This window comes from Camelus bactrianus, chromosome 19, assembly GCF_048773025.1.
Source record: "Camelus bactrianus isolate YW-2024 breed Bactrian camel chromosome 19, ASM4877302v1, whole genome shotgun sequence".
Lineage (NCBI taxonomy): Eukaryota > Metazoa > Chordata > Mammalia > Artiodactyla > Camelidae > Camelus > Camelus bactrianus.
Window position 1 is genome coordinate 27,809,709 of NC_133557.1, and position 20,968 is coordinate 27,830,676.

Consider the following 20,968-nt stretch of genomic DNA (forward strand, 5'->3'; position numbering starts at 1 on the left):
GCACGGGGTGGGTACTTGATAAATAGATAAATACTTGATGAACAAAGAGATTAGGAAGGTGATATGTGTTATATAGAGCGTGTATCTCACCTCTATAATTTTTTTTAAATAGAGGAAAGGAAGCACTTGGTAAATACAGACTGAAACTTTTTTTTTTTTAAAGAAGGAAAGGAATTAATAGAAGAGAAAAATAATGCACAGTTTTCCCCCAAGTCCTGGCTTCATGAGGTGTTAAGAAGGCAGAGCAGATTTGCATGGGCTTCAGTCACTGTGGATTTCCTACCATCACACATTTTGCTTTTGGCTCAAATGACACATCCCACCCGGCCACTGCTCTGGACAGAGATCCTGGTGAGGTCCCTCCCCAGAAAAGGCCACTCCTCCTGATGCATGTGCTGGGCCCCCGGGGATGTCCCGCTTACCACACAGGCCTCCCCCACACCAGCTTCCAACGCCATCTTCAAACGGGAAGGTGTTGATGCCTTGAAAGATTTCTGAATAATTCAGATTTTCTCCCTCCTTGGGCTGCCAGGCAGGAAACCAGGCAGCCGCTGCACTGAACAGCTGCCACTCAGGCCCTGGCTGCTGACATCAGGAGGAAGCGGGGGTGGGGGGGGGGGCCTCCTGCCGCCGTCCATAGGGTGGGCCCTGCGTCGCTTTTCTGGAACAGCTGGCCCAGATCGAGGCTGGGTAGGCTCAGCTGTTGTCTGAGCAGCTGACTCAGAGCAGGGCCCCCATACTGGCTCCTCCAAAAACAACAAATGTCCTTAGCTGAGGCTAATTTGCGTTTCTTTTCAAAGCCACTAAAGAAAACAAGACAACAAAAAAAGCAAAGGCCATTTTCCCTTCCCCCTAAAAGGAAAACCGATGCAGTGTTCCACCGTACCCCAGGTGTCCCGCGGAGCTCCGTTAACAAGAGCGGGAATGAATGAAGCCACCAGGTCCAGCATCAGGCTTCATAACCCTGGACTCACTGTCAACTTCTAGACCGACAGCGGTATAAAAGGAGACATGACTTTACTATCTCAGCTTAACTCAGAAAGCATTAGCTGTAGGATTTGTCCTGACATGAGGCATGTCAGCGGTTTGGAGCCCCCACTGGTACAGGCTGCGGCCATCGGCAGAAACCACAGCCACACAAGGGGAATTCAGGAGCCAGGGGCTCCTCGCCGCTCAAGTAGGTTCTTGAGGTGGCCCCAGTAAAACACCTGGGAAACTTTCCCGCCTCTTATTCCTGCTCAGGTTCCCCTCCATGACTACCCTGTCTCTATTTTGGCCTCCTCCCTACCCCTTTTCTTTTTTTATTGCCTTCTCTATGCTTGGGGGTCTTTTAAAGCAATAGATGCCACCTGTGGCTTGGAAATCAGGAGTCTAGGCTCCCTCGGCCTCTGGGGCAGCCACAGCCAGGCCGGGCGGTTGGAAACGTCACAACACCCCCCTGCACGTCTCTTGCTTGCTCTGTATCAAGGTCATTTCTAAGTTCATCTCGAGTTGTATCTTTTGGGGATTCTGAATGATTTTGCTTTTTCCTCTACTACAAGAAGGGAGGAGCTAGAAGAAATGCAAGATGATAAGCAGTTAAGAATCTTCTGATCCACAGAAAAGGCAGACATCTCCTCCCTGTTCGTGTATTCTAGCGGTGAGCCTTGAGTCTCAGACTGCTGAGAAAAGACCTTCTGAGCAGAAGCTACTCCAGCCACAGGCTTTGAGCTGTTTTCCAATGGGCATTTCACAGACCTGGCACATGGCCCAAGGGAACCCATTTCAGAGATTCCATTTATACATGGGTTGACTATCTCTAGATTAAACTTGGTCAAAAATATTAAAAACCGAGAGGTGGAAATGCGTCACTTTCCTCGGTTGTCCTCACTGGGGAGTCTGGGTCTCTAGCTGGAAGACAGCTCTGTAGGTGAGAGATTGAGGCCTCTTTAGATTAGAACAACTCTTCATTTTACAGATGAGAATGCTGGCTCCCAGGGAGGTGAAGGAAAGGGTCACACGCGGATGAACACCAGACTAAAGATTCTTTGTTTTGTCTGTCTGTCTACGCTGCCAGGCTGGCCAAGGCAGTGCCCTTCACCTTGCTTCCCTGACTCTGAGGCTGACACTATCTATTCTTTGCAATTAACTTTTTCTAAAATTGAAGTATAGTTGATTTACAATGTTGTGTTAGTGTCTAACGTATAGCATAGTGCTTCAGTTATACATAGATATGTTTTTTCTTTTTCATATTCTTTTTCATTATAAGTTATTGCAAGCTGTTGAATCTAGTTCCCTGTGCTGTACAGCAGGACCTTGTTGTTTATCTGTTCTGTATGAAGTAGTGTGTATCTGCTAGCCCCAAACGCCCAGTGTATCCCTCCTCTGCCGCAATTAACTTTTTTTTGAAGCTTAACCTATAGATCCTGAGGGTCTATCATTCAGTGTCTAGTATTCAGATCCAGAAACAGAACAAAAGCAGCGCCCCAGGAGCCCCCTCCCACGTCTCCCAGCCACTTCCCCCCAGGGTAACCGCTATCTTGAGCTTTGTTTTACTTTTTATTCCAACTTCCTTAATATAACATGCTGGCCTCTCTTTAAAAAAAGTCACAGTACAAAGAAGGTATTTGATTTTTGGTTTAAATTCAGAGAGGGAAATCTTTTGTATTTCAAGTAAAAAGGGTCAGATTTCCTGATGACATTGCTTTTAGACCCTTGAGTTCCTGCACTGGAGTTTCCTTCTGTTCCCCCTTAATCGTTTGAAACCATGCTTCTCAAAACATGTTCCTTGATTGATTGCTGTCTTGAACCTACATTTTCCAAGAAACATTGGGTATTTTTGAACTGGCTTCTTTCCACCTATAATTCTAAACACAGGGAAGTCCCACTGTAGTCTCCTAGGTAGGGGTGACCCACAAAGTCAGTTGCATAAGTAAAATGGGCCTGGAGTGAGAAATGGGGAGACATAGGCAGTGCTGCCGCGTTCGCAAAGGCTCTCGGTGGGTGAGAGCTTGGTGTGCTCAAGTAAGGGGTGGGGGTGGCAGGGAAGAGGGAAGGGGGAGGATGGCTGAGAGCTGGGGACACATCTTTCACGGTCCCTGGGGTTGGACAGGGCATGGCCTGCGAGACACTTGGAATTAACCCAGAGTATAATGGGAACCACTGCAGAGTTTGTCCTTGGACCTGCCTAAGATGAGCAGGTACCAAGCCAGGTTTACTGACCCACTGCAGTGAAGGGGATCACAGAGCAGAGGATAAGGGAGCACGCTTAAAGCGCCCCCACCTGTCTCATTCATGGCTGCATCCTCAGCATCGTTAGACAGACACGTTAATAACCCAGGATTCGGGGCCCTAGAGAACATGAGCATCCTCTGGGAAACTGAGCACACTCCATGGACTCAGCAGTGACGTTTCTTTCCTTCGGCTCTTCTTTTTCTCCTCAAGGCCGTTTTCACGATTCCCAGATCTGCTAGGATCTCGTTGCCAGCTCTGCCTTCCCAAGTGTACGACATACCTTCCCAGAGCCGGTGCCCTCCAGCCCTGAAGGTGAGCCTCCTCTGTGGTCCTGATCCTCCCAGGTTTCTCTGCCCGAAGTGTGGGGTCTCAGCCTTACGCAGACATTGCCTTTCAGCTGTCCACTGTGACATCTCCTAGGGCTCCAGTCCTGAGTTCAAAGGACACATCAGCACTCCGAAGCCAGCTTTGTGCCCAGGGGGCCCAGACCTGCTCAGGAGAACTATTTGAATTCTGAATACTTTAAAAATGTTTACTTTTCATTTGCAGTAGATACTTTATATCTATGCATACACACACACATGCGCATACACGCACATACACGCACATACACAGATGTGCACTTTTTAAAAGTAATATCATGAAGGAGATACATCATAGTCTTAACATTATTCTGGTCATTGGTTATCTTAAGATTGGTTATCTCGGGGGGGGAGGAAATCTCAGGATTTTTTTTTAAACTTATTTGAATGTAACTGGTAGATCAATTTTGTAAGACATGCTTCAAGTAATCAAAAAACAACTTCCCTCATTTCTTAGCCCATCAAAATGGGCCCCTGGCTGCATTCTCCCCTGCCCATCAGTGTATATCAGAGTGGCCTGGGTGCTTTACCCAACCATGCCTGCTTCCTGGAACCCTACCCAGAGACTACAATGTTTGGGGTCTGGGTGGGCCCCGAGCAGCGGGAAGGTTAAAGGTCCCAGGTAGTTCTCCAGTGCAGCCAGGACTGAGAGCCACTGCTCTAGTCTAAAGAAAAATTCAGTCTGAATCTGTAACTTCCTGGTCACTCACAGGTAATAAGAAGTCTCAGTGGAGGAATTTAAATGTCCAGTCCAGGCAATACCCACATTTCGTATTCATTTAAGCAAAAGCACCTGCCCTCCCAGCTTGTTGGCAGAGCCTGGGCTCCTGCTGCAGGACTCAGGATTGGCTGCCAGTTCCCTCCCTCTGGTTTCTGCTCACTGGGTGGCCTCAGGCTCCTACAGGGCTGAGGGGAGGCAGGCAAGGAGAAAGCACAGATGTAGAAAGGCCCTGCTGCGTGCCTGGTTCTGATGGGGGGATGTCACAGTGTTGCTCTGTGGAGGCAGTGAGCATTGAAAGATGACTCTTTCTCTTCTGGGCCATTCCTGCAAGTGCCCCCCCCCAGTACCCCCACACCCTGACACCGGCCTGATTGCTGGGCATCTCTTATCTGCAAATACTACGAGGTGGGCAAATGCTTCTCCCCAGCTGGTGGCTGAAGGCTCCTCCCTGAGCTCCGGGGCAGGCGGTCATCTCCAGCCTCACCCTCCTGAGAAGCTCTCACCCTCTCTGGCCTGGCTCCTGCTCCAGCTCCCGTGTGGTCCACGTCTGGTCCGTGGGAAACATGTGTGCTCCCTCAGGCCTGACAGACTCCAGAGCGCAGGCAGGCAGAACTGGGTGATGAGAATGAGGGACTGACCTTGGGCACCTAAGTTTGATGTAAAGACCCATTTGTACAACTCGCTTCACTGGCCTCACCCTCGTCCCCGCCCTGTGGATCTTTTCTTGTTTCATTTGTTCTGACCTTTTGTTCACCATGGGTTTTTTTTTCACATTGTTTGTGATTTTTAAAAAAATACTGCATAAACTATTATTTCCCTTGGTGCCTGAGTTTTTGGTGCCCCTCTAAATGCTGTGCCAAGAGGGGCGCTCTTCTTTCCTCGCCCTGGTCCCGGCCCTGAGAACAGGGCTCCATAGCACAGCCACCACCCTGCGCTTTGTCATCAGACTCTCACCTTTGACTTCCCTCAAGCGGAGTTAGAGCCTGCGCACGATGCCCCCGAGCTCAGGGGGCACAACTCAAGTCACAGGAGGTCTATTGGGCACTTTCCACTTTGCTTGAAGGGGATGAAAAGCATCTCTTCCTTCGCCAGCTGAGGAGGAGACTGCAGGAGGCGCACAGCCCACCTCCCTCCAAAGAAACCCCCCCTCCAAATTCCAGCTTTTTCTCTCTGTCTTTGCAAAACCTGTTTTGGTGTTGTCTCACCTCGCTCTGGAACATGCAATCTGTTTATCACATCCTTGTGTATGGACTTCCTAACTGCTGCATAAAAAAATGCCTTTTGTGGGGAGGGTGTAGCTCAGTGGTAAGAGTGTGTGCTTAGCATGCACGAGGTCCTGGGTTCCATCCCCAGTACCTCCATTAAAGATGAATGAATGAATAAATAAATAAAACTAATTACACCCCTCCCAACATAAAACAACACCATTTTTTTTAATGCCTATTATCTGTACGGGCACCACATCTTCTGCGCATTACCGGGTGTAGAGATGTCATTTGGCTCAGTGTTGAGGAGGTAGTAGGCACTCAGTGTATGTTTGCAGGATGAGTTCATGAGTTGTTATAAGCACAGGAAAATCTCCACCGAGATAAACAAGAAAGACAAAAGCCATATTAAGTCCCCATCTTATGTTTATTCTTCTTTAATTCATTCTTAAGGTGAACTTACAGAAGGAAATGAACTGCCATTTTTAACTCAGGCCAACAGCAGCTAGTTCTCGCTATAGCGTGTCCCCACCTTCAATCGAGAAGGTGCCTTTTTTAAAACACAGAGTCCAGTGTTGAAAATACACCCAGTGCAGCACACACCTCCACCCACAAAAGCAGCACGCTGAAAGTCCCAAAGTCTTCCAGTGATTTGTGGTTTTGTTTGGGGAAAAAACAAAAAACAAACAAGCAAACAAGAACACTGGTGTGGGGAGAGTTTGTGATGTGCAGGCACCAGGAAGGAGAAATCCAAGTCATCCTCCTTTGCGGTCTGTCCCCAGGAGCCAGGGAAGCAGCAGCTGTATGACATCCCCCCCAGCCCCCAGAAGGCAGCACTCGGTCCCCCCGCCAGCCGAACAAATGTAAGTACGACAGGCGCCGAGAACCAGCGCTGTGCAAACCTGCGCGGCCTCCGGGAAACGTTAGCCTGGTCAGAATTAGGAATGAGATCCCTCGGAGCAGAACTTACTTCATTGTAGGCAGTGGTGTTCAGGATCAGGACAGGCTGCGTGGTTTGACTTCCCCATATGCCTCAGTTTCTTATTACAGACTTATTGTGAGTATGGACATAATCCCTGCAAAGGACCTAGTGCAGTGCCTGGCCCAGAGCGAGAGCTCAGTAGACGTTAGATGAGTGCTTCTTATTATGATACACTTTGGAGACATGTGTTAAAGTGGGTTTTTATGTGTATATAGGGGAGGGGCCTTAATTTGAAATCTGTAATCCATGTTTATCATTGGATTCTGTCACACGCATACAGTAAACATAACTCTGCCCCAAGGTGGCAGCTCAGCAGGGTCATGAGGGATGCACAGGAGTTTCTTAGACGGAAAGCGAGGGGTTGGGAGGACATTTAGAGCAGAGGAACCAGTTTGGGCAAACTGTTTGAGTTTGAGTTCAGGCGAAGGTAAACAGCCTGGGTGGCTGGACCTTTGAGAAGGGTGGTGGCAGGCATAGTGGAGGCAGAGAGCAAGAAGGCACAAAAGGAGGCTGGAACCAGATTGTGTCTGGCTTGAATGATAACGGCCCCAGGAAGCCAATGGAGAAGCTTGAGCTTAGCAGTGATGACCTGATTTTTAAGAAGCACAGTGCCCAGCACTTAGTGGGTCCTCAGTATATTACCCGTTTGTCAAATGAGTTGCTCACACCTTTTTTTTTAATTGCTACCAAACTGGGTGACTTTGTGTGGTTCTTCACAGGGCCAGAGTGTTCCCCTGACATCAACCATCGCCTCAAGGAGAGGCGGCTGCAACACGCTGCCCAGCCCTCAGAAGTCGGAATGGATTTATGACACGCCAGTGTCTCCGGAAAAGGCTGATGGGAGAAACACATCTCTAACCAGCTTTGTGGAAGAGTCAGGACGCTTGGCTCCCCCTAGGTATATGTCCAGCTTCCACAGTCCTCCAAACATCAGAGCAGAGTCCCACACACCACACCCGCAGAGAAACGTGCCCATGCAGAAAAAACTCAGTCTTCCAGAAATTCCTTCGTATAGCTTTCCACCAGCCAGGGTCGTGCTCCCTTTGGATAAAGGTGTCAGCTACAAGGTTCCTTCAAGCTTTCTGATTCCCCGCATGGAGCAGCAGAACACCAAGCCGAACATTTACGACATACCTAAAGCAATGCCAAGTGTCCCTCCAGCTTGGAAAGAGCTGGGAAAAGCCCATGGGCCTTCAGAGAGTCTCAAGGACCATAATTCCTCATGGTTCTCCAGACAGGCAGCATCGCTGTCTCCTGAACCAGACAGCTCATCCATTTCCAGTTCCGACAGCAGAGCCAGCATCCTGTCTTCATGCTCCTCTACCTCCACTGACTCTTCATCTAGCTCTTTCTCGGAGGAGTCAGCAAAAGAGCTCCCCTTGGACCTGGACTTGGCCAAAGAGACGTTAACAGCCCTGCAGCACAAGGTGGCCACCTCTGTCGCGGGCCTGATGCACTTTGTAAGTAGGAAGTGGAGGTTCAGAGACTCTCTGGAGGCCAACATCGACGCAATCCACAGGGCTGCCGACCACGTGGAGGAATCCTTGAGAGAGTTTCTGGATTTCGCCCACGGAGTCCGTGGGACCGCCTCTAACCTCACTGACAGTAACCTTCAGGCCAAAATTAGGGATCAGCTACAGACTATCTCCAACTCCTACCAAATCCTGCTAGAGACAAAGGAGAGCCTGGAGAGCTGCAGTTGGTCCCTGGAAGTCCTCGTGACCGACAAAGTCCAAAACAACCCAGATGACCTGGAAAGATTTGTCCTGGTGGCGCGGATGGTTCCGGAAGACGTCAAGAGGTTCGCCTCCATTGTCATTGCCAACGGGAGGCTCCTTTTCAAGCCAAATTTTGAAAAGGAAGATACCATGCAGTTGACTCCAAATGCAGAATTTAAGCTTGCAAAATGCATCCAGCTTCCCCGAAGGGAGATTGAATCCTACCAAAGGAGTGTACCTATTAATCAACAAAAGGAAAATGAACACCCCCCTGAACTATTAAAGAAAAATGAGACAAATGTCTGTGAACAGGTGAGTTCAGAGTTCCAGGTGGTATCATATCAGGGAGCTCTTCATTTTTCTCTGGACGGCTCGCCAGTAAGTGAGATGCCAAGACTCTGTGGATACTTGTATTGTCTCTGGGGAGATACTGGTTCCATTTTCCAGAAAATGAAATTCATGAAAGTAAAATTCTAGATGAAATCTTATTAAGAAATAAGATAAGTATTTTAATATTAAGGCATAAAGGGTGTCTTCTGGAAATTTGGCGGTTCAGAGCTTACTTCTGATGCTCAGATTAGAAAGGATTTTGAGAACCTTTTGCAATCTGTTCTTCGAGCAAAAATTTTAATCTCACCATCAAGGTTCCTTGCATTTTTGAAAGTTGTAAGTTTAGTCATTTTTAGTGTGTTCCTTAGAAACAGAAGAGGAAGTGTAAACACTCTTGCAAATTGTGCATGGCCTTAGCAGCCTCCAGACTCTAGCTACTCTTAGAAACACTTTGCTCTGTGAGTCCAGACACGACACTATAGAAAGAGATCTTTGTCAAGAGGTGCAGCAGGTGACCCGGGAGCTGTGTCAGCGAGAGAGTTCAGCTCCTTCAGCCCCAGTCTCGGCGTTCTGCTGACGTGCCTGGCGGTGCGAAAGCTTTAACACGCTCTAGAGAAGCTAGAACTTTGAACGTTTTTCATTTCCCATTTAAACTGCGTGCCACGATATTAGGCCGTGCTGGTGGGCAAAATTCAGCCTTTGGGCTGCCGAAGGCTCCTTTATGGGAAAAAGGCATCAGCAGGAAGAGCCATCAATAAAAACGCAGAGAGGAATGGTCACATGTTAAAGTGCGCGTGAACAGCTCTACGGCCGTGTCAAAAAAACATTCAGGTTGGTAACTCAAAGGGAGTTTATTTTTCAGAAGTTGCCTAACCTGGAAGAGAAAGAAAACCCCATCTTAGAGCAAACGTTGGATGAAAACAAAGACTTAGAAACACAGGTAAGAGATAGTGCTCACTCTCCAATACTTCTGATGAATGTGCTTTGTCCCCAGAGATGTTTCCTGCTGTGAATAATCCAGCATTATCACCCTGCCCCATATGGGAGGAGATCTGGTTTTTCTTTTTTTACAGTAATTTTTCCTTTTTTACAGTAGGGGGAAGCCTGGAGGTGAACAAGTCCAGTGAACTCCCAAAAGGTGGAATATGGTCCTTTAACCATTAGTTAGATAATTCTAGATCCTCTGCAAGTATATCATAGGGGTACTGCCATGGACTAAGTCACACAGACTTACATTCTTTTTTCCCCTCGCTTTGGTTTAAACAATAGAAATTTATTTTCTCATATTTCTGAAGGCCAGAAGTCCAAGATCAAGGTTCCTTTCTTCTGAGGTGTCTTTCCTTGGTTTGTATGAGGCCATCTTCTCCCTGTGTCTTCACTTGGTCTCCCCTCTGTGTGTGTTTCTGTTTGACACTCTTTTTTTTTTTTTTCCATTTTAATTTTTTTGTTTGTTTTGTATTGTGGGGGGGAGGTAATTAGGTTTATTTATTATTATTATTTATTTAATAGAGGTACTGGGGATCGAACTCATGACCTCATGCATGCTAATCATGTGTTCTACCACTGAGCTCTACCCTCCCACCAGACATTCTCTTTTAATGTTTCTGATTGCGGTAGGAAAACCATTTTCGCACGGGGCTTGTGTATCTTCAACGCCTCTTTGACATTTGATGCTCTTCTTTTTTTTTTTTTTAACATCAAAGATGTTATCATTGTGCTTATTTTTATTGGTTACCTTCTACCAGTGGCAAATGATAAGTCATTTTCCATTTACCAAAACTAATTTAAGTTAAAAACAGCAGATCCGTTTAAAGACAAAGAGGAAGCCAACTGAAATTAAGAGCAAGATAGAAAGGGCAGAATGTGTGAAGGTTTTCTTTGAATAACTGAAGCCTGGGCGCCAGGGACCCAGTTCAACTTCCTGGCTGGGTGGAGGTCAGGGTGGGAGAAAGAGGGACAGAGATGTCCAGTGATGTGGACCAGATCATTTGCCTTCTCAGAGGCCAACTAAGATGATAACCCAGGCCTCCTGATGTGAGCATCAGTTCCACAAACCCCAAATGCCAAACTTTGGGCCTGTCAGATTGCTAAAAATCATGCTATTCTGCTCAACGTGAAGTGTGTTTGGACCAGTGGTTCTCAAACTTGAGAGTGCATCACAGTTTTCTATAAGGTGCGGTAACACCCAGAGGGCTGGGCCCCACCCCAGAGTCTCTGGTTCAGTAAGTCTGGGGAGGGGGCTTGAGAATGTTCTTTTCTAAAGAGTTCCCAGGTACTGCTGCTGGTGGTCCAAGGACCACACTTGGACTGACAGTGCTTCTCAGTGGGGATTGGGGGCACCACTGACCATCGGGGCGGACAGTTCTCCATTGTGTGGGATGGACTGTTCAGCATCCCTAGCGCCCTGTCTGATGGTAGCCTGCAATGCTCCTTGGTTAGTGTGACAACCAAAAATATCTCCCCACATTTCCAACACTCCAGGAGAAGAAGTCATGGTAAATGTTTTGTCTATGGTTGATAGTCTCAAGCTGAGACGCTCACATTCTGATGTCCAGATCATTGCTTCTCATTTCTGGCCTCTGATGCGTTCTTCTCATGCTCCCTGCCCCCAGAAAGTCTATCTCAACCAACACTCCAATCTTTTCTTCACTTCACCTGTCTATCTTAGTCCATTTGGGCTGCTATAACAAAGTGCTGTAGGCTGACTGACTTACAAACAACAGAAATTTATTTCTCACCATTTTGGAGGCTAGAAGTCAAAGATCAGGGTGCCAGCATGGGCAGGTCCTGGTGAGAGCTCTCTTCCAGGCTGCAGACTGCTGACTTCTTGTATCTTCACTTGGCAGAGAGCAGAGAGGAGAAGTAATCCCTCATGTGACCCTTAGAAGGGCATTAATCCCATTCATGGGGGCCCCACCCACAAGATCTCATGTAATCCTAGTCACCTCTCACAGGCCCCATCTCCTCATGCCTTCACATTGAGGGGTAAAGTTTCATCATGAATTTTTGGGAGACACACACAGTCAGACCACACACTGAGTGCTTCTGAGATGTAACTTTTGAGATTGTTGATAGGTTGATCTCATAGGTCAATAAGAGTGTGCAGTTTAATAGAAAGGATGAGAGCTTCAGACTTAGCCTGTTGCAGAAAAACGTGTTACAGCTCAGTTGTGACAGCAACCTGGATCCCAGCAAGAGATCAAGCAGCACTCAGAGAGTTGGAGAACTCAGGTTTATTACACCACCAAGCCCAGAGGAGTTAACACTCCAAACTCTGGACCCCAGCTGTAGGTTCACATAGGCTTTTATAGGCTGCCAGTTTACACTTTGCAACATCATATGCAAATAAGGTGTAATAAAAATTGACTAATCAGGAACAAGCTTTGTAGAAATGGGCCAATCAGGAGGGAGAGAAATAACCAATCAGGAGTGAGCTAAGGAATAGAATTTTAGGGGTAAGTTCCACTTTCCTAAAAGTAAGCCATTTCAGAGGCAAAAAGTGAGATAGAGCCTCTGGGCCAGGGAACCAGGTGCTGCTCGCAGTAGAGTAGTGGCCCTGCCTGGGGGTCCTGCTGTCTTTTTCATGGGCTTCCCACCTCAAGCCTACTCGGCCTGGGGCTCCCGAACTTTGTGTGTGTGTGCGCTGAGTGACCCTAGACAGCCTCTTCTTTTCACGGAGCGTCAGCTTCCTCACCTGTAACCTAGCAAAGGGGCTTTGGATTGTTAACTGGAGGGGTTACTCCTGGGTTAGCTGAGACTGTTTCACTAGTGAATAGGTTTTGGGGGGAAACTGGTTCCACATCCAGTAAATAAAATTCACAAACATAAAATTCTAGATGAAACTTTATTAGCAAGTAAGAGAAATATTTTAATATTAAGGCAGATAGGTCAGTATATTTTGATTTCTTCTTGAAATTGGCGGGCAGGGGGTCGGGTTTACCCTCTTGATCCTGGAATTAGGAAGGATTTCCCTTTTTTTTTTTTTTTAGGAAGAATTTCTTAAATGCTTTAAAATCTGTTCTTTGAGTAAGTTTTAAAATCTCACCGTCAAGTTTTCTGCCTTTTTTTTTAAGTTATAAATTTAGATATTGTCAATGCATTTTTTAGAATGGGTTTCTAATGGTTTGTTGGGAGAATTCAATATGATTTTATATGTATATAATATGTGTGATTATATAATGTAATATAAGATTGTATATATAAGTGTGATCATTTATATATAACACTGCTTTGAAAGTATTAACATTCATTTATTAGGCAAATATTACACTATGGGGCTTCCCAAGTAAAACTGTACTTTTTCCTTTTAAAAAGTCTAGCAAACTGAGCAAAAACAGGAAAAGGGAGACACCCACAGCCTGCCGATCAAATCTCTCTTTTATCTGTTTTTTTTTTCCTGCTCCTCTAGAATCCTAGCTGCCTTACCCGCCGGCCTTTGAGTCAGCAGAGTCCTGAGAAGAAAATCCACCTCTCTGAACACTGCCGCCTCTATTTCGGGGCGCTCCTCAAAGCCATCAGCGTGTTTAATAGAAGCCTCAGCAGCAGCCAGCCCCCCGAGATCTTCATCATGCAGAGCAAGCTGGTCATCACGGTGGGGCAGAAGCTGGTGGACACGCTGTGTAAGGAGACCCAGGAGAGGGACGTTCGCAATGAGATTCTCTGTGGCAGCAGCCGGCTGTGCAGCCTGCTCAAGGACCTGGCGCTGGCCACCAAGCACGCGGTGCTCACGTACCCAAGCCCCGCCGCCCTGGGGCAGCTCCAAGCCGAGGCCGAGAAGCTGGAGCAACACACGCGGCAGTTCAGAGGGACGTTGGGATGAGCCTCCTTCCCTCCCTCCTTCCCTCCCTCCTTCCCCCTGTTAACCTCTTAGCATCAGCTTCCCACCCACAACCTGTGCAGGTCTGCCCTGTGGGAAAAGTCAGCCTGGGGATACGCAACAGGTGGCAGCAGCTGTGGGGCCCAAAGCCAGCATTACCAAGTGTTTGGGCAACCCCAGGATATTGGCTTAGCCCACAGGGAGTCAGGGAAGAGGGTCAGGTGTAGAGTCAGGACCTTGCGAAGGGTTTAGCATATCATGTAGGGCCAGCATGTGAAAGGCGGTTGTAGAAACCAATTTTTATATTGGCTGAGTAAGTGCCTGTTTTAAATTCATTCATTCAGTACTTATTTATTGGGTTCCTATTCTGTGTCAGGTTCTAGGTGCTGGGACAGAGCGCTGAATCGGACAGAGGCTTTGCCCTCAGGGAGTTTATAATCTAGTGGGGGGACAGACAATAAATGAAGAAATGCATATACAATGTGATAGGTGCTAGGGAGAAAATAAAGTAGGAGAAAGGGGAGAGATTGTTTTCAAATGGCTAGTCACTGTTGCATCCGCTAGAAAATGTAATAAATTTTTCGTTTTGGATTGAATTAATTCTGTGAGATTGGTACAAATTATGTGTTTGTGCCTTACACCAAAAAATATATATATATTTATGTATAGCTTGCTGTTTTATCTTACCCAAGTTAAAGAGGCATGTTACAGTTGCAACATAACATGTTCTATTGGGTTCCTTATTAATTTATTTTGTACATTATAGGTTCTGTGTTGATAAATGCAGGATGCTCAATCAAAAAAGGTTTATACCTCAAATCTGTTACCATTTATAATATTATATAAATATAATCATAAATTGAAACATTCTATGCAGCAATCCTTTCTTTGAAAAAGTCTTTGATCTGTGTGACTGGGTTCTCGTACCAAAGCAAAATGTTTTGGGGGGGGTTTGGCGGGGTGTTTTGGGTTTTTTTCCGCCCTAACAGAGGTACTGGGGACTGAACCCAGGACTTGTGCACACCAAGCATGCGCTCTACCACTGAGCGATACCCCCGACCCCTACAAAGCAAAACGTTTACTTGTGTTAGTCAAAAGCTTCTCCCCAAAGCGTGCCAGGAGATGCAGTAGAGGCCAAGTTTGCATGTGCAAGGCTAGCTCGGGAAAAGCCAAGCCAGGAAGTGCGGCAAGAACAGCATCCCTATCACTGGGCACAGATCTGTTAGCGGCCCAGAGCTTCCCCCCAAGTCAAACCACCTCTTCCTCTCTTTGCAGCTGGGGCTTTAGCTCATGTTGCTATGGCTACATCATCCCTACTTGACTTCAAGTGAAGGTCCGTGTCTCCTACAGGTATCTCAGCCACTAAACACCTTTGGAGCCTGGAAATAGCATCTCCAGGCTGGACATCTCCTGAAATGGTACCAGGTCTAGTTCCCATCTGCTACTCAGCACTTGGTAAGCGCTTTTAAATTGCTGACTGCCAGAAGTCTGGTTATTTTCATTGAGATGGTGTCAGGGTCCCTAAAGAAGGGGCCCATCTCTGTGAGGCTTGGTTCTCTACACTAGAATGGAGAAGTCCACATTCTTCGAACAGCTGTGATCTGTGTCAGATAGGAATCCTCTGTCACAAGGGATCGAAAACCATACCCAATCTTTCCTGAGCAAGAAAGGAAATTCACAGACTCAAGTATCTTAGAACAACCCAGGGGAAGGCTGGCTTCAGGGACAGCTGGCTTGAGGGGCTCCAGCAGAATCATCAAGGCCCAGTTTCTCAGGCCCGCTTCCTCTGTGTTAACTCTCAGGACTGCAAGGTGGTTACCCTGACTTGTGTCCTTCTTGGTTTGTGGCCAGAGCAGAAGAAAGAGTCTTGATTTCTGCTTGGACTAGTTTAGATCAGCTGCCTGCCCTTGAAAGCCCACGATGAGAGGGACATGTAATACCCAAGTTGACCTTGGCCTGGACTCCCTCCTCGGCGTGTGCGCACACACGCATGCATGCACGCACACACGCGCACCCATGTGTCCCGAGAGAGGTGGTAAGGGGATGGCTCTGCCAAGAACTGTGAAGTGTCTGAGGTTTTCCCCTACTTCACATTAGCAAGTTAGCCTGCCACAGTTTCATGGATGCTGAGGGAAGACACGAGATACTGGGGTTAAAGACTATGTTGGGGGTCTCCAAGACCACCCCGAGTTCCAGTGATGCAATCAGAGGGTTCACAGGATGCCACGTATAGTCACGCTCACAGCTGTGATCTATCACAGTGAAAGGAGACAAAGCAAAATTGGCAAAGGGAAAGGGCACATGGGGTGAAGTACCAGGGAAGACAAGAGCAAGTTGCCAAGAGTCCCCTCCCAGCGGTCACCCAGGACACCCTCAATTTCCCCAGCAATGAGTTGTGACAACACATGGGAAATGTTGCCAGCAGGGAAGCTCGTGAGAGCCTGGCCCCAGGGTTTCCATGGCGGCCTGATCGAGCAGGCAGCCTCTGCAAGGCATGGCCAAAATTCCAGACTTTCGGAAGGAGAGCAGGCATCCAGCGTGAATCACATTGTTTGTACAAACAGTTTAGGCACCAGACCATTCTTACCGACACTGGGGATGGTGGGAACTCTCCCCAAATCCAGATTCCGAAGCCAACCTTGCAAGGACGTCTTTCTAAGCATATTAGTCAGGCCTGATTGCATCAACTCTCCCGCACGGAGTCAAGGGACTTTTCTTACAGCATGGCAAGCACTTTATGCTTCTCTTTCCATCGTTTCCTCACTCCCCTCAGGTCCCAGGGGCAATGCAAAGGTGGGCATGTGTGATGTTGTGCACACAATGCGCTCATGTCAAGGCCAAAAAACCCCCGAACGAAGGAAACCCCAATCTTTTGTAAAAAGATCTGTGCAAACCTGCCCAAGCTTTGCCTTAGAGGGAGATGTTATCTCTGCCTTCCGAGGGTGTTCGCTACAAAATGCCATTAGTGCCTCCGCTCAGCAGATGTGCAGAAATGCACGAGAGCCCTGAAGAACTGTGTCCCAGCAGGAGCCTCTAGCAAAGTTAGGAATGTGGTTCAAGGAGGAGCAGCTGCTGCCGAGAGGCACCAGTAAACGTTTACTCCAGTCAGCAAAACAAGTTTTTACCCACTAGTGAGAACAACAGCACGTGCTGAGTGATCACTATGCTCCAGACACTGGTCTAATGCTTGAGATGTTTTCACTCATTTAGTCCTTCCTAAGTGACCTGGTCTCTAACAGGTAATGAACAGGTCCCAGTTGGTTTCAGAAACTACATATGTATGTTTGTAGAGAGATCGAGAGATGGAAAGACCCAAAGAGAGAGAGACAGAGGGAGGAAGATCTGGAGATATAGCTATCTATATATATTTATTTTTTTGAGATGAGTTCAAAACCAAAGACCTTCGTCAACAAAGTACAAAACCATGGGGTTTAACATGATGAAAACTGCTGCTCTTAGCTAAATGTGTTTCCTTCCTTTTTTTTTTTTTTTTTGAAAAAGAGCATTTATGGGATGAGTTTCCACTGATTAATTCAATAGGATAATTTCTTCTGAAAACATTTGTAAAGCAGGATAAAATCACATTTTTTTTTTTTTAGATTTTAGCAACTTTTTGCTAAGTATTTTTCTTTAATGCCCAGAAGCCTGTACTGTTTCCTCGCAAGGTACGAAGAGGAAATGGTGGGTGTTGTTGTGGTGGTGGTGGTGGTGGTGGTAGCAACTTGACCTCAATTAAGTTAAATTTCATCGGGAAGATGGAAGTGGTGAGAAGCCTTGATGAGCGATCTTCCAGTGTGATAAGCACTGGGGAGTCATGTTTCTGGTTTGGTGGCAACTATTTTTTTTAACAAAGCACCCTTTTAAAATCTTATGTTCTCCTCGAGTATGCACCCCAGGTCTCTGAAGCTGCCCCTTTGCACAAGTCGCCCATTTGTGTAGATTATTGGCTAATGCCATGTTCCTTTCATTCATTATTTAATGAATATTCATTGAGCACCTCCTCTGTGCCCAGATCTCTGATGATCACTAGAGGTACTGCTGGCACAAAACAAAGGCTCCGTAGCATGCAGCTTTCATCCCAGCAGAGGGAGATGGGAAACCAGGGCCAGGATGAGGGGGAAGTGCATGAGAGACTCTCCTTGGGTGCAAAATGTAAGGGGGCTCACCCAAAACTTAGTGATTAAGATACATTACCTTTTGATGCAATGCTTAAAAATCAAAACCAATGCAAAAAAAGTCCATGGTAAATAAGATATCAAGATTTAAATTTGTAACATGATGTCCATGGTGGTAAATGCAATGAAGAAATCAAATCAAGATGGGGGCAGCGCCATGGACGAGGGGTACTCTTTTAGAAGGAGAGGTCTGGGGAGATGGCTCCAAGGAAGGGACCAGGAGCAGAGTGATGAATCACTGAAGGGAGCCAGCCCGGCAAATATAGGGGAAGAGTGTTCTGGAGAGGGAACAGCAAGGCGAGTGCCCAGAGTAAAATTACACCTGGAAAGGCCAGCGGAGAGGAGGACGGCCAGCGAGGCTGGAGCTGAGTGAGGGAAAGAAAAGTGAGTGACATGTGCTGGGAGGAGTAGCCAGAGGCCAGTTCATGTAAGGCCGTATATAATCCTGGAATATTTTTTAATATTTCCCTAAAACTGCAAATGAAAAGTCATTTTTGTCTTGAATTATCTCAGTAATCACTTCCATTTTCTACTTTATTTGAACTATCTTTGGGACATCTTTCTAAGTGTAACCTTAAATGATGGTTGTGTAATTCTTAAAGAACCCTAACACATATTGTTGGGTTTTTATTTTTTTTCACTCTAACTCTTAAAATGAGTCTGCATATCAGCCTTTTCCAGACAGAATTTTGAACTGCAGCTCTGGACGAGCACACAGGCAGAACGAACAGGAAATGAAACCCTCAACAGTTTAGAAGTCTGAAATATTTGGGAACCATTGTAACAGGGAGTAGAAGCTGATAAAAGAAATGTTCACATGTTGAGATAAAGGGAAGTCATTCTGGCGTATACACGAGTTAACTTGAATTTGATGCTACCTAAAATAGCCTCTTTATGGCCTAGCAAACATACATGGTACATCTGCTTTAATTATTAAAGAAAAGGGCACATTGACCAGAAGTAAAGGATGTCCATGTTAAAAATAAAGATTAAATGCCCCTCTCCCTGGAGACGCCAGTGCTGGTCCCCCTTTGATGATAAAACCCCCTTCCCAGGTGCCAAAGCCACACTTTACTCACTGTACGTGCTGGTCAGTTTTTCTGAAACCTTGAAGAAACGTATCCATGTCTTGTTTAATGTTCTCTGTTCTGACAAGATATAAAACTGTGCTGAAAACCCTGCTTCTCCGGAGCAGTTTCTCAGAGTCATCCGGGAAGCTGGCTTCCAGGCTAGTCTTCAGTTTGGCTCAAATAAAACTCTTTCCTATTTTTATTATTGATTTTTTATTGATTGTTTTCCTTGACAAAGCAGGTAAAGGACAGGTTCTTAGCTTGGGCCTCAGGAAGCCATTACTAAAATACATACATGTAATGAACTGTAGCAAAATTTCCTGTGTACTAATGAATATTTTTCTGGGGAATAAGTTTAAAGTTTTCATCAAATTCTCCAACAGGTCCAATGACCCCCAGAAAGGTTAAGAAATACTGGTTTTGCTAAAGCATAATGGTTTTCTCTTTCATGATTTCATTCCTCTCCTCCCCTTCACATTCGCACCTTGACTGGGGCAAAGTTGTCACCAGGGGTCCTTGTAAAGAAACACCCTTTACTGGTTCACTCAACAAAAGCAGTGGGAAGAAGGATCAGATAACGCACCTGCTTCCCAGGGTGGCTAGAAACAAAATGTCTCAAATCAAATAAAGCAAAGGAGACAATGCTCGCAACACAAATGAGTTGCTGTTGATGATTATAATAAATTGTACAAACATTTTAGCTCTGTAGCTTTTCCAACACAGAGTAGCTTAGAGACCAATATTCTAAAAAAGGAAATCAAGGAGGAAGAGAAAAAACATCCAGCTGCCTGAACTTTAACGCCCGCACAGTCATCACCACTGGGTGTCATCAGCAGCTTTGCCGGGAGAGGTTAAAGAACATGGCATCTGTAGTTAGGTTGGTTTTTCTCTTCCCCAAATGAATTGGGTGAGGGGCAGATTTACTTGCCTGAAAAGAGCACTGGTTTGAGAGTCTGTCTAAAGATTCCTGGGTTTTTGCTATTCTCTATCTGATTTTCTGGCCATTGCTGGGAGAGAAAATTAATCTTAGAACCCATTGCTAGCTCTCATCAGCTGCCTGACCTTGGACAAGTGATTTGAACTGTCCAGCCGTCTGTTTCCTCCCCTGTAAATGAGTCCTCATTCGTTTCAGGGTCTGCTTGTCACCTCTCTTTAAGTCTATACTTTCTTTTGGTGTATTGAGGAATTAATACTGAGTGCACCAAAGATTCTTCTAAGCACTGAGGATGCAACAGGGAATAAAATAAAGTCCCTATGGAGTTTACGGTTCTTGTGATTTGCAAAAATAAATCATAAGCCAATGAGAGACTAACTGATTAAAGGACTTATTTTCTTTTAATTGCCATTCATCACAGTAACGATTAGCCCCATTTTATAGCCCTTGAAGTTTTCATATCCACTTATACTGTATTTTCTGTTCCCAAGTGGGGCATATTATTGGCTTTTTTATGTTTCACTTTGGTCAACATGGTAACATCCAATCACAAAGGTCTGCTTTACTCACAATGGATAGGCTTTCTCCTAATATTTATAATAATTAAAGGAAAAAATGGAGAGGGTCAAGAGCACGAAAGCAGACAATCAGGGATTTTTACCAGGATTTTGCAAGGGATTTGTGTTCTCAGTGTAGATATGGTCCAGACTGTCTCTTGGAAAAGGCATGGAAACATCAGTATCTCTTTTATAATTATATCTGCGTCTGTTAATTATACTAGATTTTTAATAAATAAAAACAAAATTTTTTGGCCTTGGCTTCAGGATGCTGTTAACAAGATACATACATGTACAAACTCTGTGTAATATTTCATATATATACAATATACGTGGCAGCATCAGAAAGTTTCAGGCTTTAGAGAGTCTTACTCCCCCACAATCTCATAACATCTCTTCAAAAGATTTGTTACGAGTGTAACGCTCAGTAAAAAGATATGTTCTCTTTTTGAACACATAAATGTTAACTGAAATAATAGATGCATTCATATTCATTACTAATTGCACTAATAAAATGCAGTCGTTTCCCTCCACGCGCGCTCCCAGCCCAGGGGTGTCTGCCCACAGGCTGGGGTGGCACAAGTCCCAAGAGCGGTGGGTGCTCCTGAGTCACTGCAGCCCCTCAGCTCCCCGGCCCCTGCCCCCGGAGCGTGGGCGAGCGATTAGTCAGGTGCAGCAGAAATCCAACGCCCATGGGAAGGAGGAAGAGACGCGCCGCGCCTCGGCAGTGGTAGAACTTTGAGGGCGAAGACCCGCCAGCGCTTTGCAGCAACCCCAGCCGCGGGGCCACGCCCAGCCCCTTGCGACGCTCTCCATGGCAACCTGGGCTGGGCAAAAGCCCCGCCCCGCCCCGCCGCGTTACCACGGGCGTTTTACGTCACTGCG

General features: G+C 46.3%; 1 protein-coding gene across 3 annotated transcripts in view; it reads left to right on the forward strand.

Annotated features, from left to right (window-relative positions):
• Nucleotides 1-14,217, forward strand: part of CASS4 (Cas scaffold protein family member 4) — a 41,377-nt gene extending 27,160 nt beyond the window's left edge. For all 3 annotated transcript variants that reach the window (XM_074347477.1, XM_074347475.1, XM_045519283.2), the window contains 5 exons: nucleotides 3,424-3,525; nucleotides 6,284-6,364; nucleotides 7,203-8,513; nucleotides 9,394-9,471; nucleotides 12,940-14,217. In XM_074347477.1, the coding sequence (XP_074203578.1) occupies nucleotides 3,424-3,525; nucleotides 6,284-6,364; nucleotides 7,203-8,513; nucleotides 9,394-9,471; nucleotides 12,940-13,350 (1,983 nt within the window). In that variant the 3' untranslated portion in view covers nucleotides 13,351-14,217. The remainder of the gene's footprint in view (nucleotides 1-3,423; nucleotides 3,526-6,283; nucleotides 6,365-7,202; nucleotides 8,514-9,393; nucleotides 9,472-12,939) is intronic.
• The last annotated feature ends 6,751 nt before the right edge of the window (nucleotides 14,218-20,968 follow it).